Below are 27,747 nucleotides of genomic sequence, written 5' to 3'. Positions count from 1 at the left end.
CAGTTTTCAAGGTGAAATGGTTTCACAAAATGGGATACAGCCGTTTGGCCAACGTGGCCAGAGTCAGGCAAAGTATGTTGTTAGAGGCTGCAGATTTCAATGTAAAATGGTTTCACAAAAAAGGATACAGCCGTTTGTCCAACATGGCCCAAGTAAGGCAAAGTATGTTGTTTGAGGCTGAAGTTTTCAAACTGAAATAGTTTTACACAATGGGATACAGCCGTTTGGCCAACGTGGCCAGAGTCAGGCAAAGTATGTTGTTTGAGGCTGCAGTTTTCAAACTGAAATAGTTTTACAAAATGGGATACAGCCCTTTGTCCAACGTGGCCCAAGTAAGGCAAAGTATGTTGTTAGAGGCTGCAGATTTCACAGTAAAATGGTTTCACAAAAAAGGATACAGCCGTTTGGCCAACGTGGCCAGAGTCAGGCAAAGTATGTTGTTAGAGGCTGCAGATTTCAAGGTAAAATGGTTTCACAAAATGGGATACAGCCGTTTGGCCAGCGTGGCCCAAGTCAGGCAAAGTATGTTGTTTGAGGCTGCAGTTTTCAAAGTGAAATGGTTTTACAAAATGGGATACAGCTCTTTGGCCAACGTGGCCAGAGTCAGGCAAAGTATGTTGTTTGAGGCTGCAGTTTTCAAAGTGAAATGGTTTTACAAAATGGGATACAGTCGTTTGGCCAACGTGACCAGTCAGGCAAAGTATGTTGTTAGAGGCTGCAGATTTCTAGGTAAAATGGTTTTACAAAATGGGATACAGCCGTTTGGCCAACGTGGCCAGAGTCAGGCAATGTATGTTGTTAGAGGCTGCAGATTTCTAGGTAAAATGGTTTCACAAAATGGGATACAGCCGTTTGGCCAGCGTGGCCCAAGTAAGGCAAAGTATGTTGTTTGAGGCTGCAGTTTTCAAACTGAAATAGCTTTACAAAATGGGATACAGCCGTTTGGCCAACCTGGCCAGAGTCAGGCATAGTATGTTGTTAGAGGATGCAGATTTCAAGGTGAAATGGTTTCACAAAATGGGATACAGCCGTTTGGCCAACGTGGCCAGAGTCAGGCCAAGTATGTTGTTAGAGGCTGCAGATTTAAAGGTAAAATGGTTTCACAAAATGGGATACAGCCGTTTGGCCAGCGTGGCCCAAGTCAGGCAAAGTATGTTGTTTGAGGCTGCAGTTTTCAAAGTGAAATTGTTTTACAAAATGGGATACAGCCGTTTGGCCAACGTGGCCAGAGTCAGGCAAAGTATGTTGTTAGAGGGTGCAGATTTCTAGGTAAAATGGTTTCACAAAATGGGAGATAGCCGTTTGGCCAACGTGGTCCGAGTCAGGCAAAGTATGTTGTTTGAGGCTGCAGTTTTCAAAGTGAAATGGTTTTACAAAATGGGATACAGCTCTTTGGCCAACATGGCCAGAGTCAGGCAAAGTATGTTGTTTGAGGCTGCAGTTTTCAAAGTGAAATGGTTTTACAAAATGGGATACAGCCGTTTGGCCAACGTGGCCAGAGTCAGGCAAAGTATGTTGTTTGAGGCTGCAGTTTTTAAACTGAAATAGTTTTACAAAATGGGATACAGCCGTTTGGCCAACGTGGCCCAAGTAAGGCAAAGTATGTTGTTTGAGGCTGCAATTTTCAAGGTGAAATGGTTTTACAAAATGGGATACAGCCGTTTGGCCAACGTGGCCAGAGTCAGGCAAAGTATGTTGTTAGAGGCTGCAGATTTCACGGTAAAATGGTTTCACAAAAAAGGATACAGCTGTTTGGCCAATGTGGCCAGAGTCAGGAAAAATATGTTCTTAGAGGCTGCAGATTTGAAGATAAAATGTTTTCACAAAATGGGATACAGCCCTTTGTCCAACGTGGCCCAAGTAAGGCAAAGTATGTTGTTTGAGGCTGCAGTATTCAAACTGAAATAGTTTTACAAAATGGGATACAGCCGTTTGGCCAACGCGGCCAGAGTCAGGCATAGTTTGATGTTAGAGGCTGCAGATTTCAAGGTAGAATTGTTTCACAAAATGGGATACAGTCCTTTGGCCAAGGTAGCCGGAGTCAGGCAAAGTATGTTCTATGAGGCTGCAGTTTTCAAAGTGAAATGGTTTTACAAAATGGGATACAGCTCTTTGGCCAACGTGGCCAGAGTCAGGCAAAGTATGTTGTTTGAGGCTGCAGTTTTCAAAGTGAAATGGTTTTACAAAATTGGATACAGCCGTTTGGCCAACGTGGCCAGAGTCAGGCAAAGTATGTTGTTAGAGGCTGCAGATTTCTAGGTAAAATGGTTTCACAAAATGGGATACAGCCGTTTGGCCAACGTGGCCAGAGTCAGGCAATGTATGTTGTTAGAGGCTGCAGATTTCTATGTAAAATGGTTTTACAAAATGGGATACAGCTCTTTGGCCAACGTGACTCGAGTCAGGCAAAGTATGTTGTTTGAGGCTGCAGTTTTCAAAGTAAAATGATTTTACAAAATGGGATACAGTCCTTTGGCCAACGTGGCCAGAGTCAGGCAAAGTATGTTGTTTGATGCTGCAGTTACCAAAATAAAATGGTTTTACAAAATTTGATACAGCTCTTTGGCCAACGTAGCCAGAGTCAGGCAAAATATGTTGTTTGAGGCTGCAGTTTTCAAGGTGAAATGGTTTCACAAAATGGGATACAGCCGTTTGGCCAACATGGCCAGAGTCAGGCAAAGTGTGTGGTTAGAGGGTGCAGATTTCTAGGTAAAATGGTTTCACAAAATGGGATATAGCCGTTTGGCCAACGTGGCCCGAGTCAGGCAAAGTATGTTGTTTGAGGCTGCAGTTTTCAAAGTGAAATGGTTTTACAAAATGGGATACAGCTCTTTGGCCAACGTGGCCAGAGTCAGGCAAAGTATGTTGTTTGAGGCTGCAGTTTTCAAAGTGAAATGGTTTTACAAAATGGGATACAGCCGTTTCGCCAACGTGGCCAGAGTCAGGCAAAGTATGTTGTTAGAGGCTGCAGATTTCTAGGTAAAATGGTTTCACAAAATGGGATACAGCCGTTTGGCTAACGTGGCCAGAGTCAGGCAATGTATGTTGTTAGAGGCTGCAGATTTCTATGTAAAATGGTTTTACAAAATGGGATACAGCTCTTTGGCCAACGTGACCCGAGTCAGGCAAAGTATGTTGGTTGAGGCTGCAGTTTTCAAAGTAAAATGATTTTACAAAATGGGATACAGCCGTTTGGCCAACGTGGCCAGAGTCAGGCAAAGTATGTTGTTTGATGCTGCAGTTTCCAAAATAAAATGGTTTTACAAAATTTGATACAGCCCTTTGGCCAACGTAGCCAGAGTCAGGCAAAATATGTTGTTTGAGGCTGCAGTTTTCAAGGTGAAATGGTTTCACAAAATGGGATACAGCCGTTTGGCCAACGTGGCCAGAGTCAGGCAAAGTATGTTGTTAGAGGCTGCAGATTTCAATGTAAAATGGTTTCACAAAAAAGGATACAGCCGTTTGTCCAACATGGCCCAAGTAAGGCAAAGTATGTTGTTTGAGGCTGAAGTTTTCAAACTGAAATAGTTTTACACAATGGGATACAGCCGTTTGGCCAACGTGGCCAGAGTCAGGCAAAGTATGTTGTTTGAGGCTGCAGTTTTCAAACTGAAATAGTTTTACAAAATGGGATACAGCCCTTTGTCCAACGTGGCCCAAGTAAGGCAAAGTATGTTGTTAGAGGCTGCAGATTTCACGGTAAAATGGTTTCACAAAAAAGGATACAGCCGTTTGGCCAACGTGGCCAGAGTCAGGCAAAGTATGTTGTTAGAGGCTGCAGATTTCAAGGTAAAATGGTTTCACAAAATGGGATACAGCCGTTTGGCCAGCGTGGCCCAAGTCAGGCAAAGTATGTTGTTTGAGGCTGCAGTTTTCAAAGTGAAATGGTTTTACAAAATGGGATACAGCTCTTTGGCCAACGTGGCCAGAGTCAGGCAAAGTATGTTGTTTGAGGCTGCAGTTTTCAAAGTGAAATGGTTTTACAAAATGGGATACAGTCGTTTGGCCAGCGTGACCAGTCAGGCAAAGTATGTTGTTAGAGGCTGCAGATTTCTAGGTAAAATGGTTTTACAAAATGGGATACAGCCGTTTGGCCAACGTGGCCAGAGTCAGGCAATGTATGTTGTTAGAGGCTGCAGATTTCTAGGTAAAATGGTTTCACAAAATGGGATACAGCCGTTTGGCCAGCGTGGCCCAAGTAAGGCAAAGTATGTTGTTTGAGGCTGCAGTTTTCAAACTGAAATAGCTTTACAAAATGGGATACAGCCGTTTGGCCAACCTGGCCAGAATCAGGCATAGTATGTTGTTAGAGGATGCAGATTTCAAGGTGAAATGGTTTCACAAAATGGGATACAGCCGTTTGGCCAACGTGGCCAGAGTCAGGCCAAGTATGTTGTTAGAGGCTGCAGATTTAAAGGTAAAATGGTTTCACAAAATGGGATACAGCCGTTTGGCCAGCGTGGCCCAAGTCAGGCAAAGTATGTTGTTTGAGGCTGCAGTTTTCAAAGTGAAATGGTTTTACAAAATGGGATACAGCTCTTTGGCCAACGTGGTCCGAGTCAGGCAAAGTATGTTGTTTGAGGCTGCAGTTTTCAAAGTGAAATGGTTTTACAAAATGGGATACAGTCGTTTGGCCAACGTGGCCAGAGTCAGGCAAAGTGTGTGGTTAGAGGGTGCAGATTTCTAGGTAAAATGGTTTCACAAAATGGGATATAGCCGTTTGGCCAACGTGGCCCGAGTCAGGCAAAGTATGTTGTTTGAGGCTGCAGTTTTCAAAGTGAAATGGTTTTACAAAATGGGATACAGCCGTTTGGCCAACGTGGCCAGAGTCAGGCAATGTATGTTGTTAGAGGCTGCAGATTTCTATGTAAAATGGTTTTACAAAATGGGATACAGCTCTTTGGCCAACGTGACCCGAGTCAGGCAAAGTATGTTGTTTGAGGCTGCAGTTTTCAAGGTGATATGGTTTCACAAAATGGGATACAGCCGTTTGGCCAACATGGCCAGAGTCAGGCAAAGTATGTTGTTAGAGGCTGCAGATTTCAAAGTGAAATGGTTTTACAAAATGGGATACAGCTCTTTGGCCAACGTGGCCAGAGTCAGGAAAAGTATGTTGTCTGAGGCAGCAGTTTTCAAAGTGAAATTGTTTTACAAAATGGGATACAGCCGTTTGGCCAACGTGGCCAGAGTCAGGCAAAGTGTGTGGTTAGAGGGTGCAGATTTCTAGGTAAAATGGTTTCACAAAATGGGATATAGCCGTTTGGCCAACGTGGCCCGAGTCAGGCAAAGTATGTTGTTTGAGGCTGCAGTTTTCAAAGTGAAATGGTTTTACAAAATGGGATACAGCTCTTTGGCCAACGTGGCCAGAGTCAGGCAAAGTATGTTGTTTGAGGCTGCAGTTTTCAAAGTGAAATGGTTTTACAAAATGGGATCCAGCCGTTTGGCCAACGTGGCCAGAGTCAGGCAAAGTATGTTGTTAGAGGCTGCAGATTTCTAGGTAAAATGGTTTCACAAAATGGGATACAGCCGTTTGGCCAACGTGGCCAGAGTCAGGCAATGTATGTTGTTAGAGGCTGCAGATTTCTATGTAAAATGGTTTTACAAAATGGGATACAGCTCTTTGGCCAACGTGACCCGAGTCAGGCAAAGTATGTTGGTTGAGGCTGCAGTTTTCAAAGTAAAATGATTTTACAAAATGGGATACAGCCGTTTGGCCAACGTGGCCAGAGTCAGGCAAAGTATGTTGTTTGATGCTGCAGTTTCCAAAATAAAATGGTTTTACAAAATTTGATACAGCCCTTTGGCCAACGTAGCCAGAGTCAGGCAAAATATGTTGTTTGAGGCTGCAGTTTTCAAGGTGAAATTGTTTCACAAAATGGGATACAGCCGTTTGGCCAACGTGGCCCGAGTCAGGCAAAGTATGTTGTTAGAGGCTGCAGTTTTCAAAGTGAAATGGTTTTACAAAATGGGATACAGCTCTTTGGCCAACGTGGCCAGAGTCAGGCAAAGTATGTTGTTTGAGGCTGCAGTTTTCAAAGTGAAATGGTTTTACAAAATGGGATACAGTCGTTTGGCCAACGTGGCCAGAGTCAGGCAAAGTATGTTGTTAGAGGCTGCAGATTTCTAGGTAAAATGGTTTCACAAAATGGGATACAGCCGTTTGGCCAACGTGGCCAGAGTCAGGCAATTTATGTTGTTAGAGGCTGCAGATTTCAATGTAAAATGGTTTTACAAAATGGGATACAGCTCTTTGGCCAACGTGACCCGAGTCAGGCAAAGTATGTTGTTTGAGGCTGCAGTTTTCAAGGTGAAATGGTTTCACAAAATGGGATACAGCCGTTTGGCCAACATGGCCAGAGTCAGGCAAAGTATGTTGTTAGAGGCTGCAGATTTCAAAGTGAAATGGTTTTACAAAATGGGATACAGCTCTTTGGCCAACGTGGCCAGAGTCAGGAAAAGTATGTTGTCTGAGGCAGCAGTTTTCAAAGTGAAATTGTTTTACAAAATGGGATACAGCCGTTTGGCCAACGTGGCCAGAGTCAGGCAAAGTGTGTGGTTAGAGGGTGCAGATTTCTAGGTAAAATGGTTTCACAAAATGGGATATAGCCGTTTGGCCAACGTGGCCCGAGTCAGGCAAAGTATGTTGTTTGAGGCTGCAGTTTTCAAAGTGAAATGGTTTTACAAAATGGGATACAGCTCTTTGGCCAACGTGGCCAGAGTCAGGCAAAGTATGTTGTTTGAGGCTGCAGTTTTCAAAGTGAAATGGTTTTACAAAATGGGATACAGCCGTTTGGCCAACGTGGCCAGAGTCAGGCAAAGTATGTTGTTAGAGGCTGCAGATTTCTAGGTAAAATGGTTTCACAAAATGGGATACAGCCGTTTGGCCAACGTGGCCAGAGTCAGGCAATGTATGTTGTTAGAGGCTGCAGATTTCTATGTAAAATGGTTTTACAAAATGGGATACAGCTCTTTGGCCAACGTGACCCGAGTCAGGCAAAGTATGTTGGTTGAGGCTGCAGTTTTCAAAGTAAAATGATTTTACAAAATGGGATACAGCCGTTTGGCCAACGTGGCCAGAGTCAGGCAAAGTATGTTGTTTGATGCTGCAGTTTCCAAAATAAAATGGTTTTACAAAATTTGATACAGCCCTCTGGCCAACGTAGCCAGAGTCAGGCAAAATATGTTGTTTGAGGCTGCAGTTTTCAAGGTGAAATTGTTTCACAAAATGGGATACAGCCGTTTGGCCAACGTGGCCAGAGTCAGGCAAAGTATGTTGTTAGAGGCTGCAGATTTCAATGTAAAATGGTTTCACAAAAAGGGATACAGCCGTTTGTCCAACGTGGCCCAAGTAAGGCAAAGTATGTTGTTTGAGGCTGAAGTTTTCAAACTGAAATAGTTTTACACAATGGGATACAGCCGTTTGGCCAACGTGGCCAGAGTCAGGCAAAGTATGTTGTTTGAGGCTGCAGTTTTCAAACTGAAATAGTTTTACAAAATGGGATACAGCCCTTTGTCCAACGTGGCCCAAGTAAGGCAAAGTATGTTGTTAGAGGCTGCAGATTTCACGGTAAAATGGTTTCACAAAAAAGGATACAGCCGTTTGGCCAACGTGGCCAGAGTCAGGCAAAGTATGTTGTTAGAGGCTGCAGATTTCAAGGTAAAATGGTTTCACAAAATGGGATACAGCCGTTTGGCCAGCGTGGCCCAAGTCAGGCAAAGTATGTTGTTTGAGGCTGCAGTTTTCAAAGTGAAATGGTTTTACAAAATGGGATACAGTCGTTTGGCCAACGTGACCAGTCAGGCAAAGTATGTTGTTAGAGGCTGCAGATTTCTAGGTAAAATGGTTTTACAAAATGGGATACAGCCGTTTGGCCAACGTGGCCAGAGTCAGGCAATGTATGTTGTTAGAGGCTGCAGATTTCTAGGTAAAATGGTTTCACAAAATGGGATACAGCCGTTTGGCCAGCGTGGCCCAAGTAAGGCAAAGTATGTTGTTTGAGGCTGCAGTTTTCAAACTGAAATAGCTTTACAAAATGGGATACAGCCGTTTGGCCAACCTGGCCAGAGTCAGGCATAGTATGTTGTTAGAGGATGCAGATTTCAAGGTGAAATGGTTTCACAAAATGGGATACAGCCGTTTGGCCAACGTGGCCAGAGTCAGGCCAAGTATGTTGTTAGAGGCTGCAGATTTAAAGGTAAAATGGTTTCACAAAATGGGATACAGCCGTTTGGCCAGCGTGGCCCAAGTCAGGCAAAGTATGTTGTTTGAGGCTGCAGTTTTCAAAGTGAAATGGTTTTACAAAATGGGATACAGCTCTTTGGCCAACGTGGCCAGAGTCAGGCAAAGTATGTTGTTTGAGGCTGCAGTTTTCAAAGTGAAATGGTTTTACAAAATGGGATACAGTCGTTTGGCCAACGTGGCCAGAGTCAGGCAAAGTATGTTGTTAGAGGCTGCAGATTTCTAGGTAAAATGGTTTCACAAAATGGGATACAGCCGTTTGGCCAACGTGGCCAGAGTCAGGCAATGTATGTTGTTAGAGGCTGCAGATTTCTATGTAAAATGGTTTTACAAAATGGGATACAGCTCTTTGGCCAACGTGACCCGAGTCAGGCAAAGTATGTTGTTTGAGGCTGCAGTTTTCAAGGTGAAATGGTTTCACAAAATGGGATACAGCCGTTTGGCCAACATGGCCAGAGTCAGGCAAAGTATGTTGTTAGAGGCTGCAGATTTCAAAGTGAAATGGTTTTACAAAATGGGATACAGCTCTTTGGCCAACGTGGCCAGAGTCAGGAAAAGTATGTTGTCTGAGGCAGCAGTTTTCAAAGTGAAATTGTTTTACAAAATGGGATACAGCCGTTTGGCCAACGTGGCCAGAGTCAGGCAAAGTGTGTGGTTAGAGGGTGCAGATTTCTAGGTAAAATGGTTTTACAAAATGGGATACAGCCGTTTGGCCAACGTGGCCAGAGTCAGGCAATGTATGTTGTTAGAGGCTGCAGATTTCTAGGTAAAATGGTTTCACAAAATGGGATACAGCCGTTTGGCCAGCGTGGCCCAAGTAAGGCAAAGTATGTTGTTTGAGGCTGCAGTTTTCAAACTGAAATAGCTTTACAAAATGGGATACAGCCGTTTGGCCAACCTGGCCAGAGTCAGGCATAGTATGTTGTTAGAGGATGCAGATTTCAAGGTGAAATGGTTTCACAAAATGGGATACAGCCGTTTGGCCAACGTGGCCAGAGTCAGGCCAAGTATGTTGTTAGAGGCTGCAGATTTAAAGGTAAAATGGTTTCACAAAATGGGATACAGCCGTTTGGCCAGCGTGGCCCAAGTCAGGCAAAGTATGTTGTTTGAGGCTGCAGTTTTCAAAGTGAAATGGTTTTACAAAATGGGATACAGTCGTTTGGCCAACGTGACCAGTCAGGCAAAGTATGTTGTTAGAGGCTGCAGATTTCTAGGTAAAATGGTTTTACAAAATGGGATAGAGCCGTTTGGCCAACGTGGCCAGAGTCAGGCAATGTATGTTGTTAGAGGCTGCAGATTTCTAGGTAAAATGGTTTCACAAAATGGGATACAGCCGTTTGGCCAGCGTGGCCCAAGTAAGGCAAAGTATGTTGTTTGAGGCTGCAGTTTTCAAACTGAAATAGCTTTACAAAATGGGATACAGCCGTTTGGCCAACCTGGCCAGAGTCAGGCATAGTATGTTGTTAGAGGATGCAGATTTCAAGGTGAAATGGTTTCACAAAATGGGATACAGCCGTTTGGCCAACGTGGCCAGAGTCAGGCCAAGTATGTTGTTAGAGGCTGCAGATTTAAAGGTAAAATGGTTTCACAAAATGGGATACAGCCGTTTGGCCAGCGTGGCCCAAGTCAGGCAAAGTATGTTGTTTGAGGCTGCAGTTTTCAAAGTGAAATGGTTTTACAAAATGGGATACAGCTCTTTGGCCAACGTGGCCAGAGTCAGGCAAAGTATGTTGTTTGAGGCTGCAGTTTTCAAAGTGAAATGGTTTTACAAAATGGGATACAGTCGTTTGGCCAACGTGGCCAGAGTCAGGCAAAGTATGTTGTTAGAGGCTGCAGATTTCTAGGTAAAATGGTTTCACAAAATGGGATACAGCCGTTTGGCCAACGTGGCCAGAGTCAGGCAATGTATGTTGTTAGAGGCTGCAGATTTCTATGTAAAATGGTTTTACAAAATGGGATACAGCTCTTTGGCCAACGTGACCCGAGTCAGGCAAAGTATGTTGTTTGAGGCTGCAGTTTTCAAGGTGAAATGGTTTCACAAAATGGGATACAGCCGTTTGGCCAACATGGCCAGAGTCAGGCAAAGTATGTTGTTAGAGGCTGCAGATTTCAAAGTGAAATGGTTTTACAAAATGGGATACAGCTCTTTGGCCAACGTGGCCAGAGTCAGGAAAAGTATGTTGTCTGAGGCAGCAGTTTTCAAAGTGAAATTGTTTTACAAAATGGGATACAGCCGTTTGGCCAACGTGGCCAGAGTCAGGCAAAGTGTGTGGTTAGAGGGTGCAGATTTCTAGGTAAAATGGTTTTACAAAATGGGATACAGCCGTTTGGCCAACGTGGCCAGAGTCAGGCAATGTATGTTGTTAGAGGCTGCAGATTTCTAGGTAAAATGGTTTCACAAAATGGGATACAGCCGTTTGGCCAGCGTGGCCCAAGTAAGGCAAAGTATGTTGTTTGAGGCTGCAGTTTTCAAACTGAAATAGCTTTACAAAATGGGATACAGCCGTTTGGCCAACCTGGCCAGAGTCAGGCATAGTATGTTGTTAGAGGATGCAGATTTCAAGGTGAAATGGTTTCACAAAATGGGATACAGCCGTTTGGCCAACGTGGCCAGAGTCAGGCCAAGTATGTTGTTAGAGGCTGCAGATTTAAAGGTAAAATGGTTTCACAAAATGGGATACAGCCGTTTGGCCAGCGTGGCCCAAGTCAGGCAAAGTATGTTGTTTGAGGCTGCAGTTTTCAAAGTGAAATGGTTTTACAAAATGGGATACAGCTCTTTGGCCAAAGTGGCCAGAGTCAGGCAAAGTATGTTGTTTGAGGCTGCAGTTTTCAAAGTGAAATGGTTTTACAAAATCGGATACAGTCGTTTGGCCAACGTGGCCAGAGTCAGGCAAAGTATGTTGTTAGAGGCTGCAGATTTCTAGGTAAAATGGTTTCACAAAATGGGATACAGCCGTTTGGCCAACGTGGCCAGAGTCAGGCAATGTATGTTGTTAGAGGCTGCAGATTTCTATGTAAAATGGTTTTACAAAATGGGATACAGCTCTTTGGCCAACGTGACCCGAGTCAGGCAAAGTATGTTGTTTGAGGCTGCAGTTTTCAAGGTGAAATGGTTTCACAAAATGGGATACAGTCCTTTGGCCAACGTAGCCGGAGTCAGGCAAAGTATGTTGTTAGAGGCTGCAGATTTCAAAGTGAAATGGTTTTACAAAATGGGATACAGCTCTTTGGCCAACGTGGCCAGAGTCAGGGAAAGTATGTTGTCTGAGGCAGCAGTTTTCAAAGTGAAATTGTTTTACAAAATGGGATACAGCCGTTTGGCCAACGTGGCCAGAGTCAGGCAAAGTGTGTGGTTAGAGGGTGCAGATTTCTAGGTAAAATGGTTTCACAAAATGGGATATAGCCGTTTGGCCAACGTGGCCCGAGTCAGGCAAAGTATGTTGTTTGAGGCTGCAGTTTTCAAAGTGAAATGGTTTTACAAAATGGGATACAGCCGTTTGGCCAACGTGGCCAGAGTCAGGCAATGTATGTTGTTAGAGGCTGCAGTTTTCAAACTGAAATAGCTTTACAAAATGGGATACAGCTCTTTGGCCAACGTGACCCGAGTCAGGCAAAGTATGTTGTTTGAGGCTGCAGTTTTCAAGGTGAAATGGTTTCACAAAATGGGATACAGCCGTTTGGCCAACATGGCCAGAGTCAGGCAAAGTATGTTGTTAGAGGCTGCAGATTTCAAAGTGAAATGGTTTTACAAAATGGGATACAGCTCTTTGGCCAACGTGGCCAGAGTCAGGAAAATTATGTTGTCTGAGGCAGCAGTTTTCAAAGTGAAATTGTTTTATAAAATGGGATACAGCCGTTTGGCCAACGTGGCCAGAGTCAGGCAAAGTGTGTGGTTAGAGGGTGCAGATTTCTAGGTAAAATGGTTTCAAAAAATGGGATATAGCCGTTTGGCCAACGTGGCCCGAGTCAGGCAAAGTATGTTGTTTGAGGCTGCAGTTTTCAAAGTGAAATGGTTTTACAAAATGGGATACAGCTCTTTGGCCAACGTGGCCAGAGTCAGGCAAAGTATGTTATTTGAGGCTGCAGTTTTCAAAGTGAAATGGTTTTACAAAATGGGATACAGCCGTTTGGCCAACGTGGCCAGAGTCAGGCAAAGTATGTTGTTAGAGGCTGCAGATTTCTAGGTAAAATGGTTTCACAAAATGGGATACAGCCGTTTGGCCAACGTGGCCAGAGTCAGGCAATGTATGTTGTTAGAGGCTGCAGATTTCTATGTAAAATGGTTTTACAAAATGGGATACAGCTCTTTGGCCAACGTGACCCGAGTCAGGCAAAGTATGTTGGTTGAGGCTGCAGTTTTCAAAGTATAATGATTTTACAAAATGGGATACAGCCGTTTGGCCAACGTGGCCAGAGTCAGGCAAAGTATGTTGTTTGATGCTGCAGTTTCCAAAATAAAATGGTTTTACAAAATTTGATACAGCCCTTTGGCCAACGTAGCCAGAGTCAGGCAAAATATGTTGTTTGAGGCTGCAGTTTTCAAGGTGAAATGGTTTCACAAAATGGGATACAGCCGTTTGGCCAACGTGGCCAGAGTCAGGCAAAGTATGTTGTTAGAGGCTGCAGATTTCAATGTAAAATGGTTTCACAAAAAAGGATACAGCCGTTTGTCCAACGTGGCCCAAGTAAGGCAAAGTATGTTGTTTGAGGCTGAAGTTTTCAAACTGAAATAGTTTTACACAATGGGATACAGCCGTTTGGCCAACGTGGCCAGAGTCAGGCAAAGTATGTTGTTTGAGGCTGCAGTTTTCAAACTGAAATAGTTTTACAAAATGGGATACAGCCCTTTGTCCAACGTGGCCCAAGTAAGGCAAAGTATGTTGTTAGAGGCTGCAGATTTCAAGGTAAAATGGTTTCACAAAATGGGATACAGCCGTTTGGCCAGCGTGGCCCAAGTCAGGCAAAGTATGTTGTTTGAGGCTGCAGTTTTCAAAGTGAAATGGTTTTACAAAATGGGATACAGCTCTTTGGCCAACGTGGCCAGAGTCAGGCAAAGTATGTTGTTTGAGGCTGCAGTTTTCAAAGTGAAATGGTTTTACAAAATGGGATACAGTCGTTTGGCCAACGTGACCAGAGTCAGGCAAAGTATGTTGTTAGAGGCTGCAGATTTCTAGGTAAAATGGTTTTACAAAATGGGATACAGCCGTTTGGCCAACGTGGCCAGAGTCAGGCAATGTATGTTGTTAGAGGCTGCAGATTTCTATGTAAAATGGTTTTACAAAATGGGATACAGCTCTATGGCCAACGTGACCCGAGTCAGGCAAAGTATGTTGTTTGATGCTGCAGTTTCCAAAATAAGATGGTTTTACAAAATTTGATACAGCCCTTTTGCCAACGTAGCCCGAGTCAGGCAAAATATGTTGTTAGAGGCTGCAGATTTCAAGGTAAAATGGTTTCACAAAATGGGATACAGCCGTTTGGCCAACGTGGCCAGAGTCAGGCCAAGTATGTTGTTAGAGGCTGCAGATTTCAAGGTAAAATGGTTTCACAAAATGGGATACAGCCGTTTGGCCAGCGTGGCCAGAGGTAGGCAAATTATGTTGTTTGATGCTGCAGTTTCCAAAATAAAATGGTTTTACAAAATTTGATACAGCCCTTTGGCCAACGTAGCCAGAGTCAGGCAAAATATGTTGTTTGTGGCTGCAGTTTTCAAGGTGAAATGGTTTCACAAAATGGGATACAGCCGTTTGGCCAACGTGGCCAGAGTCAGGCCAAGTATGTTGTTTGAGGCTGCAGTTTTCAAAGTAAAATGGTTCTACAAAATGGGATACAGCTGTTTGCCCAACGTGGCCAGAGGTAGGCAAATTATGTTTTTTGAAGCTTGTTTTCAATTAAAATGGTTTTCCAAAATGTTTGGCAAAACTCCTATTATAACAATAAAAACTACTACTACTGCTTCTAAGAATTATTATAAAAATAAGAAAAATCACTACAAATTAACAAAGATACTGCTTCCCAACCCTGAAGGGAAATCTCTTTCTATGCCTGTGGCACCCAAAGTCAGGCACCCAAAGTTAGGCACCCACCCAAAGGCAAGCACCTAGAGGCAGGGTTCCGCGTTCCTAAAAAATTTCAAAATCGCTTCTTATTAATTAAAAATAACAAAATAATAACAGAATACAAAATTAACGACTTGGATCGCCCAAGCCTAGTGTCTAAACTCATGGATCTTAGATTGTGATATTCAATCTCTTCCTGGATTGTGGACTACTTGTCTGGATGCTCCCAGAGGGTTAGACTGATAAAGAAAATTGCATGGGATAGACCACATCACCTCTAGATTCTGAATCAGAACATATGCCATCTAGAAGTCACCATCTGCTCGCCCACAGAAAACCATATTTAATAAGTCTTGGCACTATAAGAGGGTTTCACAAGACCAGTTGCTCTTGTTGCAACAGTGTAGTAATAGAGAGGTCATGGACCATATTTTAGTTCTTGTGGACCATTGGTGGTCCACAGACCACAGGTTGGGAACCACTGGCCTATCAGGATGAGGTGGGCCAGCTTGTCTCGTGGTGCAGGGACAATAATCTGGTTCTTAACATAAGACCAAGGAGCTCATAGTGGATTAGAGGAAGAACAGACCAGAAATTCAGCTCCTGGTCAATAAATGAAGACCATGTGGAGCAAATTGTCAGTTTTAAGTTCCTGGGTGTTACTGTGAAGGAGGATCTGACCTGGGGCAGCATTCATACTGCAATGTTGATTAAGAGGGCCCAGCAGAGACTACTACCTAAGTCTCCTAAGTGACAAAGACAAAGAGACTGAGGATAGCTATGGCTATGTTGGACTCCATGGTTTCATACTGGTATGCCATTGGGGGCTGTGTGATGGTAGCGGGATAGTAGAGTGTTGTTTTAGGGTGCATCTAGGCATATAATTTCGTTGTGCAAAAGCGCAATGACAAATAAAGCTATTCTATTGATCCATATCAATATACAGTATTTTGCATGCTAAAAGAAGCAAAGCCCACCAGCATTGAAGCAATGGTCCTCCACCATCAACTCCGCTGGACTGGTCACGTTGTCCGGATGCCCGGCCACCGTCTCCCAAAGCAGTTGCTCTACTCTGAACTCAAGAACAGAAAACGGAATGTTGGGAGGATAGGAAAAGAGATTTAAAGATGGGCTCAAAGCCAACCTTTAAAACTCTGCCATAGACCAGGGGTCCCCAAACTAAGGCCCGGGGGCCGGATCCGGCCCCCCGAGGGCATTTATCCGGCCCGCAGGGTGTGGAGAAGGTGGGGGAGGCGGCGGGCGAAGCAGCTTCGGAGCCGCTTCGTCCTCCGCCTCCCTGGGTCCAGCTGGCTCTTCTCCTGCTGGCGGCAGGAGAAGGGGAGGAGGCTGTGGGTGAAGCAGCTTCGGGGCCGCTTCGTCCTCCTCCTCCCTGGGCCAAGCCAGCTTTTCTGCCTTTGGGAAGGGGCCATGAGCTGCATCCCGGGCATGGTGAGCCTCCCGAGCGTCTGCCTGTCAGGGCGGGGACTCCATGGGCTTCCCTGCAAGACAAGGCAAGGAGCAGAGGGAGGGGGTCAGTGTGGAAGGAGCGAGGGAGGGAGGGAGGGGTCTCCTTCCACCAGGGAAGCACCCGCCAAGACCCTCCTCCTCCTCCTCTTCCTCCTCCTCTGCTGGGCAAGAACCCCCTCCCTGCACACACACACACACACACACACAGACATCATCTTTGATTTTGGGCTGTATGGCTGCGTTCCAGAAGCATTCTCTCCTGATGTTCTCTCTTTGGTTCCATCCTTCCTTGTCTCTTTCCTTCCTTCCCACCCTCTTTCTCTTTTTCGTTCCTTCTCTCCTTCCTTCTCTACCTTTCTTTCTCTCCTTTTCTCCTTCCCTCCTTCTTTCCCTCTCTCCCCCTCCTTCTCTCCTTCCTTCAATCTCTACCCTTCTTTCTTTCTTTCTTTCTTCCTTTCCTTCTTTCTCTCCTTCCCTCCTTTTCCCCTTCTTCTTTCCCTTTTTCTCTTTCTCTCCCTCCTTCTCTCCTTCCTTCATTCTCTACCCTTCTTTCCTTCCCTCCTTCTTTCCCTCTTTCCTTCTCTACCCTTCTTTCTTTCTTTCCTTCCCCTTCTTCCCCCCTTTCCCTCTCTTTCTCTCCCTCCTTCTCCCCTTCCTTCATTCTCTACCCTTCTTTGTTTCCTTCCCTCCTTCCCTTCTTCTTTCCCTCTTTCCTTCTCTCCTTTCTTCCTTCTCTACCCTTCTTTCTCTCTCTTTCCCTCCTTCTCCCCTTCCTTCATTCTCTACCCTTCTTTCTTTCCTTCCCTCCTTCTTCCCTTCTTCTTTCCCTCTGTATTTCTCTTTCTTCTCTACCCTTCTTTCTCTCCTTCCTGCTTCTTTCCCTCTTTCTTTCTCTTTCTCTCCCTCCTTCTCGCCTTCCTTCTCTACCCTTCTTTCTTTCCTTCTTTCTCTCCTTCCCTCCTTCTTTGCCTCCTTCTCTCCCTCCTTCTTTCTTTCCTTCCTTCTTTCCCCCTTTCTGTGTATGCGTTTTGTGTGTGTATATGCATAGATGTGTGTGTTTGTGTATATATATGGTTTTGCGCATGTATTGTAATGTATTTTTGGGGGGATGTTGCCTTTTAAGTCTCTTCTGCTGTGTTTTTGAGTGATAGTCACTTGTTGGCCTGATAGATGTATTTTGTCCAAATTTGGTGTCAATTCGTCCAGTGGTCTTTGAGTTATGTTAATCCCACAAACGAACATTACATTTTTATTTATATAGATTTTTCAAATTATAATACGGCCCTCCAACAGTTTGAGGGACCGTGACCCGGCCCTCTGTTTAAAAAGTTTGAGGACCCCTGCCATAGACACTTAGAACTGGGAAGCCCTGGCCCTTGAGCGCTCCAGCTGGAGGTCAGCTGTGACCAGTGATGCTGCCCAATTTGAAGAGGCAAGGATGGAGGGCGAAAGAGAAAAAAATTGCCAAGAGGAAGGCGCATCAAGCCAACTCCGACTGGGACCGCCTTCCACCTGGAAACCAACGCCCTCACTGTAGGAGAAGATGCAGATCAAGAATAGGGCTCCACAGTCACCTACGGACCCACAAGAATACTGATCCTGGAAGACTATCCTACTCTGCCAACGTGGCATCGCCTAAGTAAAGTAATAGCAGGCATCCTCAGTAGTTTGTACAGCTACTCTTCCATAGCTTTGTTAAAGTGGGATCGAACTGGATTAATTCTGCAGTGTAGCTGCACCCAGTGGGATCAGGGCAAAGGTACTGTCACCACTGAAATCGAGAGGCGCCCTGGCAACTGGAAAGCCTTCCAACGGTGTTGTCTCCTTCCATGCCCAAACACTCCCGCCATGGCCTACATCCCCCGTCAGGCCTAGAAGAGCGTGCGCCATAGGAGGCCACGCCCCCTCCTCTTCCTGAGTCGCCTTTCTCTCCTTCTTCTGCCCCCCTCCCTCTCCTCCCCATCCGCCCGGCACGTGCCGCCCCTTTCAGCCAGTCCGGGGATGTGGCCGCGTCACGTGTCTTTTGTTTGGCTCTTTTGTGGCGCGGGCAGGGCGGTGGGAAGCGCAATCTGTGCCGAGGCGCCGAAGCGAGAGGAAGGCGAAGGAGGAGGAGCAGAGCCAAGCAGGTGGGTCCAACGGGGAGAGGGGTGGGGAGGCCTCCTTGGGACGTCCCACTTCCAAGCGGGGAGGCAAAGAGGACCGCCTGGCACCCTTCAAAAATGTCCTGGCTATTGTTCTTTCGCCTCCGCTCGCGAAGGGCCAGCCACTCCCCTTGCACTCTCTTTGTTCCGTCAAACAATAGACGGACGGCGAGGCCTTCTTTCTTTTTCTTCCCCTCTTCGCTTTTGAACCAATCCGAAGACTGTGAGGGGGATTTACTTTCCCTCAGGTGCCCGGATGTTACCGTTAGTGATGGAGCACGCGTCCCCTCCCTTCGAGGGCGAGGCTGGTTGCCTGCGCGCGCGCTCTCCCGAGCCGTTTGAATTCTAGAGTGGCGCGTGCGGTGGACGGGGCCAGCGTCTTTTTTCTTTTTTCAAACCCTCCTGCTCATCTGATAGGCTGCCTGGCGAGGAGAAAGGACATCTGATTGGCTCCCTGGCGAGTAGAGAGGGTGGGGTTTGTCTCGCTAAGACCCCGCCTCTTCACACAAAGAGATTGAGGGAGAGCTGTCGTCTTTTTTTTTCTTTCATATAAGGGAGTGGGGGGCGGGGAGTGCTCTTGCCTTCCCAAATACAAATCCTGGGCGTTGCTGTTTTCCCTCACTTAGTTCTCTTTCTGCCTAAATCCTACCCGTCAACCCCAAGATGGAGGTTTTGTTCACCTCCATCTCAAAGCGCTGTCTTGTGGCTTTATTTTTATTTTATTTATGTATTTTATTAGTATTTAATAATACAATGTTAATAATGAAACCTTATTTATATCCCATCCTATCTATTCGAAAGGACTCAGGGCGGTTGACAACTGAGATCGGCAAACATTTAATGCCGCGAGAAGCTGAACAAAGACAAAAATAACCAAACCCCCCTCCCCGAATCCCCAAAAACAAATACACCTAAAAATAACACATTATACTGCAATATTACTAGTAATATATGTAGTATATAATGTACCATTATGTTGTATATTAGTGTATCATATATATAATGCACTGTTTATTTAGACTTTGTATCTTGCCTTTCTTTACGCGGCTTTAGATATGGCAACTATTTAATGCCTTTGAACAACAAACACTTAAAATACATTAAGTTAAAAATAAAATTAAATGCATATTAAAAACATATAAAACTTTACAATCATTGTTAAAAATCACACCACTACCAGTATAGTGCATTATACTATTAGTATTATATAAAATACTGTACCATACAACATTATTACATACAATATACCAGCACTTACATTACATTGTTATTATTTCATTATTATTATATTATTATTACAACTTCAAAAATGCAATAATAAAACTGTATTTCATTATATATTATTACATATATATTACCAATAGCAATTATGTTTAATATATTACTATTACAATATTGTGCCTAAACCACTATACTGCAATGTTATTAGCAATGTTACATGTAATATATAATATACAATTACTATATTATTATATTATACTATATTGTTATACCACAATATATATAATACACTACCAGTACATTATACTAATAGTACTATATTGTATACTGTACCATATCATGTTGTAGTATATTGAATATACGATATATTAAAACATTAATGTTATATACAATATACCAGCACTATTACATTACAATGTTATTTTTATATATTATTATATTATTAAAACTTAAAATATACAATAATAAACAGTATATCATTATATATTATTAGTAATTATATTTAGAATATTAATGTTACTATATTACAATATGATTATATTGTATTATTAGCATACCACAATATTAGTATTATATATTACTATATTGTACCTATACTACTAAATGGCAATTATACAATTATATTAATGTTTTTAATTTGATTTTGCTTCTTAACAAAGCAAATCCGAAGCCTGTTGGAGAGGTGTGTATTTTGTTCTGGAGATCCTTGACTTTTTTCAATGCCCAGATAAAATAATATATAATGTAATAATAATAAACTTCATTTATATCCCGCCCTCCTCTCCCCGAGGGGACTCATAGTGGCTTACAGCACCATAATGGTGCAAACCAGAAACAATTAAGATAAACAACAAAATTTAAATCAACAAGAATCAAAGCAAAATAGTATAAAATTAAACAACATACTAAATTGATGCAAGAACATCATTCATAAGTGGAAATAAACAGTGGTCATATTATATAAATCAATTAAAAACACCCCAGCCACTTGTCTGGTTAAAAGTTAAAGTCCAATTAAAACTTAGTCCCATTTAAGTCTTTCAGCTGCTAGATATTGCATTAACAATTGTCAAACACGTGTCAACCCTTCCCAGGCATCCTTTTGTACCTTGAACCTCCTCCCAAGCACGAAGGCAGCAAGAACAATGGCTTTGCCTGCCTCTGATCAGGTTGATGAAATGAAATAGTTCATCCTCTATTCCGAGGGAGGGCTTTAGGGAATCAAATAGCATATGCACACGCTCTTCTCCTTCTTAATCAACAGCAAGGAAGGGACAGATGGAGAACATCTGCCCAGTGGCTTAAGTGTTCACGGCTGGGAATATACCCGCAGTGTTTGAGCACCAGCATCTTATTTTTAGTAGAGGCTGTACTGTGCAGGAGGAAAGGATAAAAACCCCAATATCCATTGTGAGATGGTTAGGTGCCCAAGCAACCTCTGCTAGAGCTATTTCCAGCTTTATATACCATGTATTTGGGACAAAAATATGTTTTATTAGAAATGAATCATACATTTCCAGTATTTGTTTTTTGCTTGAGGAATGTGAGTAGCAGACAAAGAGGAAGATGTTTGAAAAGAGCAGATATTCTTAGCTTGAAACCAGTACAAAACAAAAGACCATTTTGTGTCATCGTAGCGACATGAGTAATAAAACATCAAAATGCCCCAAAGTTCTGATGTATCTGCTCTTGAGTATCATACATTTAGATAAGGAAAATGCTTCTGTCCTTCAAATTGGCTATTGCTTCATGTGCTGCTTTAACCCTGAAAAAACAAAGAACTGGAGTAGTTAGAGGAAAAGTCAGGGTCTGTGAACTCTTAAAAACAATTACTATTCTAATCAGAATCATAGAGCAGTGACATAGTGTTTCTTTTTATATAATGTTTCTATTTTCCTAGTGCTCAGTTGCTGAAGTAGCTGCAGAACGTTCTTCTGAAATCCGACTTAGCCATGGCTTCGTCTGGTAGGTATTCTGATCAATCTATGGGTCAATCACTGTATGTCTAATATATATGCTGTTTTTTTTCATGAGTCAGCAAGAATATATCAGTGAAGTTCATTTATGAGTTATTCCGTAAGATGGAGGCCGACCCTCTGAATCCACGGATTCTTTATCCATGGTTTCAGTTTTCCATGGCTGGAAAATAAAAGTGATTTTTACCATTTTATATAAGGGAAACCATCTTACTATACTGTTATCTATTAAAAGGCAAGAGCATCCATGGATTTCAGTATCCATGGAGGGGAAATGAAACCCAAATGGATATCAAGGATCTACTGAGTAAGCCCTTTAGGATTACATTATATTGTTCAGCCATTGAATGTATAGTAATTATAGGTAATGAATGGGTCAAGCTTGTAGATTTGACTAATTTAGTAGCCTGTTTTCTGATAGCTAAGTCAATAGAGATTGACTGATTTCTACTGACAAATAGGTACTTTTATTTTATGTTTAAAATTCAAACTTGTAGTCCAGGCATGGGCAAGTTTGGGCCCTCCAGGGTTTTTGGACGTCAACTCCTACCATTCCAACTAGCCTCAGGACCCTTCCTTTTCTCCCTCAGCAACTTAAGCTTACATCCTGAGAGCCGTCGCAAACTCTGTTCCTGCGGGAGAAAACCTTGCTAGCACGTCCCTGACGTCATGAGCCTGCGCCTCTCTCCCCGCCCCTTTCTCCGCCCCTTTCTCTTTGCCAGCGTGGTTTTTCCTTTGCTAGGGCAGCATTGCCCGCATTTTCTCTCAGTTGAATTCTGCCAACTGAGAGAAAATGCGGGCAATGCTGCCCTAGCAAAGGAAAAAACACGCTGGCAAAGAGAAAGGGGCGGAGAAAGGGGCGGGGAGAGAGGCGGAGTCTCGTGACGTCAGGGACATGCTAGCAAGGTTTTCTCCCGCAGGAACAGAGTTTGCGACGGGCCTGAGGCTGTTAAGAATTGTGGGAGTTGAAGTCCAAAAGCCTTGGAAGGACCTGGCACTGCTCCAAATGATGATGGGATATTATGTACAACTTAGATATAAAGGCTGAGACAAGACTTAGGTAAAATATACAATAATGTTTTTTCTTTCTTTTTGAGTATCACTTCCTAGAGTGAATCAGTTGTAGGTTGGTGTGAATGTCTGGAATCCTATTAGCCCTGGCTTACATCTGTATTACTGATGTACATTTGGAAATGTTTCTTTCCCCTTTTGGGGTCTTAAGTAGCACAGTTTGTCAACCCAGTTTCTTTAAAGAGTGCTGATAGTTAATGGCTATCTTTCTTGTAGACATGCAGGTGAAAGAATTAGAAAAACGTGCTTCTGGGCAGGCATTTGAGTTGATACTTGGCCCACCTTCAAAAGAAGCTGTTCCAGAGTTTCCTCTTTCTCCTCCGAAGAAAAAAGATCTCTCACTGGAAGAAATCCAAAGGAAGCTAGAAGCAGCAGAAGAAAGGCGTAAGGTAAATAAACATTTTTTATACTCCTGAGTATAGTGTATATCACTACAATTTGTTCTGTCTGAACTATCTGGATTTGCGCCATAAAATCTTTATGTACTCGTTTCATTTGGATGTTTAAAAGCAATGCTTTTGGGTTGTGTGACTATGGAGCAGAACAGACAACTCTGCATCTGTATACTTGTCCAGTATGCCCTGCCTCATGTACAGAAAAAGAACTGTTGGAGCAGGCCCGTAGTCAGGATTTCGCTTTGGGGGGAGGGGCTAAAAACATTTCGGGGGGGGGGGGGTTGAGTCTGAGTGAAAGAGGGTCTAGCCTAGCAACCCTTTTGTATCATTACCCCAATACCCCCATGCATATGGGATATATTGAGTATGGTGATCAGATCATGATATGAATAAACATAACAGTTTAAATAATGCACCAGTAAGGCCTTTTCGCGAACCACCATGAGAATTTCGGGGGGACGGGGACGGAGGGGGCTGAAACCCTTCAAGCCTCCCCCCTGGCTACATGCCTGTGTTGGAGGCTACAGATAATGCTGTTGCTCATTTTTGGTCAAAAGATATTTAGCCACCTGTGCTCCTTCTATTTTTATTAGTTTTTTATTAATTTATGCAATGCTTTTGATATGAAATAAAAATGCATTTGGAAAGGGAACAGGAGTGTTGAGGATTTGCCTGATCATACTTCCTGTCCTGTTTGGTAGGCTGGTGTCAGTAAAACATGGATGGGCAAACTTTGGCCTGTTAGAATTCGTAACAGCCTGGCTCTTAGGAATTGTGGGAATCAAAGTCCAAAACACCTGGAGGGCCAAAGTTTGCCCATACCTGCAGTAAAACATATTTAATACAGCCAACAAACCACTCTGAACATGGAATCCACCTATATTCCAGTCCCATGAAGCTGAGGTGTTGAAGCAACTAGCTGAAAAGAGAGAGCATGAGAAGGAGGTGCTGCAGAAAGCAATTGAAGAAAATAATAACTTCAGCAAAATGGCAGAGGAAAAGTTGACTCACAAAATGGAAGCTAACAAAGAGAACAGAGAAGCACAATTGGCTGCTAAGATGGAGCGCTTGAGAGAGAAAGTAAGTAGCATTCTAGTTTCTTCACAGCTAACAAAATATCTCCCTAAAGTTTTGTTTCAATGACATCCTAGAATTTTTGTGTAGCTAAAGAACATCTCAACACATTTACACGAGATGAGCCTTTTTCTTGAATGCTACATCAAAAGGATAAATACATATACATTTGGCACATGTGGATCGGTAATGGGAGTACTGCAATGTGCAAGTTGTGATTTTGAGATGACACTTGAATAACCCTCCTCCCCGCAAAATTGAACAAATCCCCTAAGGGACAAGCAGGATATGTTGGCTGTTTCCTGCTGCAGGAAGATAGCAGGGGCTTTGTGGAAATTGATACCTCCTGCAGCCTCTTAATTTCAAAAGGGGAAGGGGGTTAGCTCCCCTAAACTTCTAGATAAACCTTTTAAGTGTTGCAGCAGGGAGGAGGAATGGGCTAGGACGTCTGCCATGCACCCCTTTTCTACTGATACCAAAAACTGTTGGGTAAACATATTCCGCCCAGTAGATTGAGATGTTCCTCTATGGATTAGCAGTTCCTGCTGCAAACTAGACTTTTAGTGCTAGAGACTCTGCTTTCATTCAACAGTGGACTTCTTCAAAGCAAATTCACATTTGGAATCATTTCCTAAAAGTGGATTAAAAGTGTGTGGGGGTTATTGCTGGACACAAAGCTTAATGTTACTCATCTGGGATAAAGCAAAACATGTCTCGCAATATCTAAATTACAGAATACAAATCTTGTATCTGTTTCTCTCAAAACCAGAGATGTATTTACTGTCTTAACTCTGCTTTACTAGGAGAAGCATGTTGAAGAAGTACGGAAGAACAAAGAAGGTGGCAAAGATTCTGGCGATAACGAAAGCGACTAACTTCATCCTGAAAGCTGACTTTCTCCCCTTTGTCTAAATATCCAAAGACTGTATTGGCCAGTGTTGTTTTTTTGTTAAGTTTCTAGAAAACCGATGTAGATCGATATAGTTAGATCTGACTGTACACTTGCTTTGGGGAATTAGAAGGGAGCCCTTTCATGTTCACTCTTTTTCTAAAATGTTGTCTTTCCAGTGTAGCTCTCTTGTTGCATTTCTTCTATTCCAGTGCATTTGTTCCTGGATTGATGGCTAGTTCTTCTATTCAGCTCTGACATATTTGTGAACGGAATATGTAGTGTAAAGTTCATGCTGAATCTGTTACACTTCAGAATCTGTCAGTCTTCAGATATTACTATATCCAAGTAACTTAATAAAGCTGCACAGTGGCTGCTAAATATGCAATGCCAGTGTAGCTGTGGCTCTAGAGTATTGTGATGCCATATTAGAATGAAAATGCCTGCAAACAGCATTCTTGTATCTGTTGGCTAGTGATATTCTTCAGTGGCTATAGTTGCCTGTTGTCTCAATTCTACAATAAGAGCTTTGTCTTGCACCTCAGCAGTTGTCAGCTGCTGTTTTGTTCAACAGTTTAAAACCATCTCCTTCCTATATGCTTGCATTTCCAGCAAATAACTCCCTTGTTCTCATGTGACCTGATTTGACCTCAGAAGTATTTGCCTGTTCATTTTGAAGTCACTTTTAAAGCATTAAGTATCACAACCAGCAAGCCACTACCATTGGAATCTCTGCTTGATTTTCAAGTGTAATAATAAATACAGGTTGGAACGAAAGATAGGCTTTTAGGGTCCAGGATCTCTTAACTGTCACTGTTGGAACATAACTGTTTTTAAAGCATTGCTGAGATTTGAATTTAAAGCAGCTACTCTCACATGCATTTAACAAGAATTTCAGCACCCCTATCCCCCCAATGTTTTCTGACAAGTTAGTAAACCGGAAATTCTTGTGTGTTTTGGAAAGGCATTTAGTTGTGCAGTTATTACATCTTGAAATTAAACATATTACCATAAAGAGAAGGTTAGCATTTCAGCTTGGATAACTATCGTAGGAAACCTACTTTTGAGCCGGAATTCATAGCATCTGCTCAGTGCTTTTTTTGTATATCCAGAGTTTAGAACAGCTCCCCCAAGTGGCACAAATGTTAACAGTTGCCTAAAATAGATACAACCGTACAAGACAAAACTTGTAATATCCTGATTTTAGCATATAAACACCTGTGACAGAACAGTTACTGCAGTCAAAATATTAATTGAACATTAATCTGGAGTACTTTATGTAATGGTTCTTTCTCAGCTACATTACAGTACCAGCTACTGGTAACCTGTTACCTGTGTTTGTAGGAACCTACTTTGATAATGTGGGACAATGTTACATAAGATTTTCCCCATCTCTTGGAATGTTTCTTCAAAACGCGTATGACCGGTGGCAGGTTCTTCATGCTGTATTTTAATAGTCTAAATGTGAATCTGCTTCCTGTGCATGTGTTTCCAGATTTGTTTTATCTACTTGGTCATCTCATCAACATATAAAATTTAAAACTACTCATCTGTGTAACTTAGTAGATCTAGTCAGCCTTCAATAAATAGACTTAACTAATGTTGCTGCCTTTTCCTTGCTGTCCTGAGGGAAGCAATGATCTTCCCACTGGTAAAAACTACATGTAGCATTTGCAGAAGTTGAATGGTGTACCAGAAACTGCCTTAGTGCGCCTGAGACCATATTGTCTGTATTTTGCCAAGACGAGATTGATCAGTTAACTAAGAAACACATTAATCTTACTACTCAACCAAGTCTGTCTTGAGCAGATGTTTAAGTTCTGCCAGAAAATAGACATACACTTTATAAATATCAGACATCTTTTCAACCAGTGTGGTACTATTTTGTTACTTAATAAAAGGTCCTTGTAATACAACACAGCTCAAAAAACTGTTGTACATGAACAAATAATAAATTTTTCAAATACATTTCATAACTCCTGTTACCATAATTAACAGCACAGGCCTCTTGGAGCCTCCAGGTTGGAAAACTGATTTTATTCCTTTGATGGAGCTTTACAATATGATTCTCTAAGATCATAGAATCAAAGAGTTGGAAGAGACCTCATGGGCCATCCAGTCCAACCCCCTGCCAAGAAGCAGGAATATTGCATTCAAATCACCCCTGACAGATGGCCATCCAGCCTCTGTTAAAAAGCTTCCAAAGATCTACAACTGACGGAACAAGAGTACAAACTTTTGACATATATTACGACTGCCGCTAGAATTGTTTTTGCTAGAGAGTGGAAGCAAGATTCAGTACCACCCGTCCAGGATTGGGTGGAAAAAATCAGAGAAATAAAGGACATGGACAAATTGACTTTTTTGCTGAAGAAAAATACTGGCATTATAATAAAAATAACGAATTGGGACCATCTTCTGGACAATTTGCAAAAATAAAAAACAAGAGAGACAAGTTTATTATCTTTATATATATATATATTTGAATAATAAGAATATTTTATCCAAGAAGATGGAATGGTCACCTTTTGTGTGTGTGTGTGTGTGTATTTTTGTAGTTTATATATTTTTAAAAAAATCTTTTATTTTTTATTTTTTAAGGGTTTATTTAGGATGTCCTTTTTACTTTTTACTTTACTGGCCTTTCCCTTTCTCTTTTTTTCCTTCACTTTTCTATACCTTATTGTTCCCACTCTTTTGTTGTATTCTACATAAAAAATTAATAAAATTTATTTTTTTTAAAAAGCTTCCAAAGAAGGAGCCTCCACCACACTCCGGGGCAGGGAGTTCCACCGCTGAACGGCTCTTACAGTCAGGAAGTTCTTCCTCATGTTCAGATGGAATCTACTTTCTTGTAGTTTGAAACCATTGTTTCGCATCCTAGTCTCCAGGAAAGCAGAAAACAAGTATGCTGCCTCCTCCTTGTGGCTTCTTTTCACATATGTATACATGGCTATCATATCTCCTCTCAGCCTTCTCTTCTTCAGGCTAAACATGCCCAGCTCCTTAAGCCGCTCCTCATAGGGCTTGTTCTCCAGACCCTTGATCATTTTAGTCGCCCTCCTCTGGACACATTCCAGCTTGTCAATATCTCTCTTGAGTTGTGATGCCCAGAATTGGACACAATATTCCAGGTGTGGTCTAACCAAAGCAGAATAGAGGGGTAGCATTACTTCCCTAGATCTAGACACTATGCTCCTATTGATGCAGGCCAA

At 42.7% G+C, this 27,747-nt stretch overlaps 2 protein-coding genes across 2 annotated transcripts in view; one reads left to right on the top strand and one right to left on the bottom strand.

Annotated features, from left to right (window-relative positions):
• Nucleotides 1–20,293, bottom strand: part of LOC137095204 (uncharacterized) — a 144,961-nt gene extending 124,668 nt beyond the window's left edge. The window contains exon 1 of the mRNA XM_067461600.1: nt 20,236–20,293. The gene's annotated coding sequence lies outside the window, so the exon portion shown is untranslated. The remainder of the gene's footprint in view (nt 1–20,235) is intronic.
• On the top strand, nt 17,784–26,132 carry LOC137095205 (stathmin-like). The gene is made up of 5 exons (XM_067461601.1): nt 17,784–17,891; nt 21,028–21,092; nt 22,391–22,563; nt 23,458–23,649; nt 24,447–26,132. The coding sequence occupies exons 2-5, from the start codon at nt 21,080–21,082 to the stop codon at nt 24,516–24,518; spliced, it is 450 nt and encodes a 149-aa protein (XP_067317702.1). The 5' UTR covers nt 17,784–17,891; nt 21,028–21,079; the 3' UTR covers nt 24,519–26,132.
• Nucleotides 26,133–27,747: the final 1,615 nt, after the last annotated feature.

This window comes from Anolis sagrei, chromosome Y, assembly GCF_037176765.1.
Source record: "Anolis sagrei isolate rAnoSag1 chromosome Y, rAnoSag1.mat, whole genome shotgun sequence".
Taxonomy (NCBI): Eukaryota; Metazoa; Chordata; class Lepidosauria; order Squamata; family Dactyloidae; genus Anolis; species Anolis sagrei.
Note: the sequence above shows the minus strand (reverse complement) of the source record. Positions and strands in the feature narration are given on the sequence as shown.

Coding starts and splice junctions, on each gene's coding strand:
- LOC137095205 (XM_067461601.1), top strand. Junction 22,564..23,457: donor CAGCAGAAGAAAGGCGTAAG/GTAAATAAACAT, acceptor CCTATATTCCAG/TCCCATGAAGCTGAGGTGTT. Junction 23,650..24,446: donor TGGAGCGCTTGAGAGAGAAA/GTAAGTAGCATT, acceptor CTGCTTTACTAG/GAGAAGCATGTTGAAGAAGT.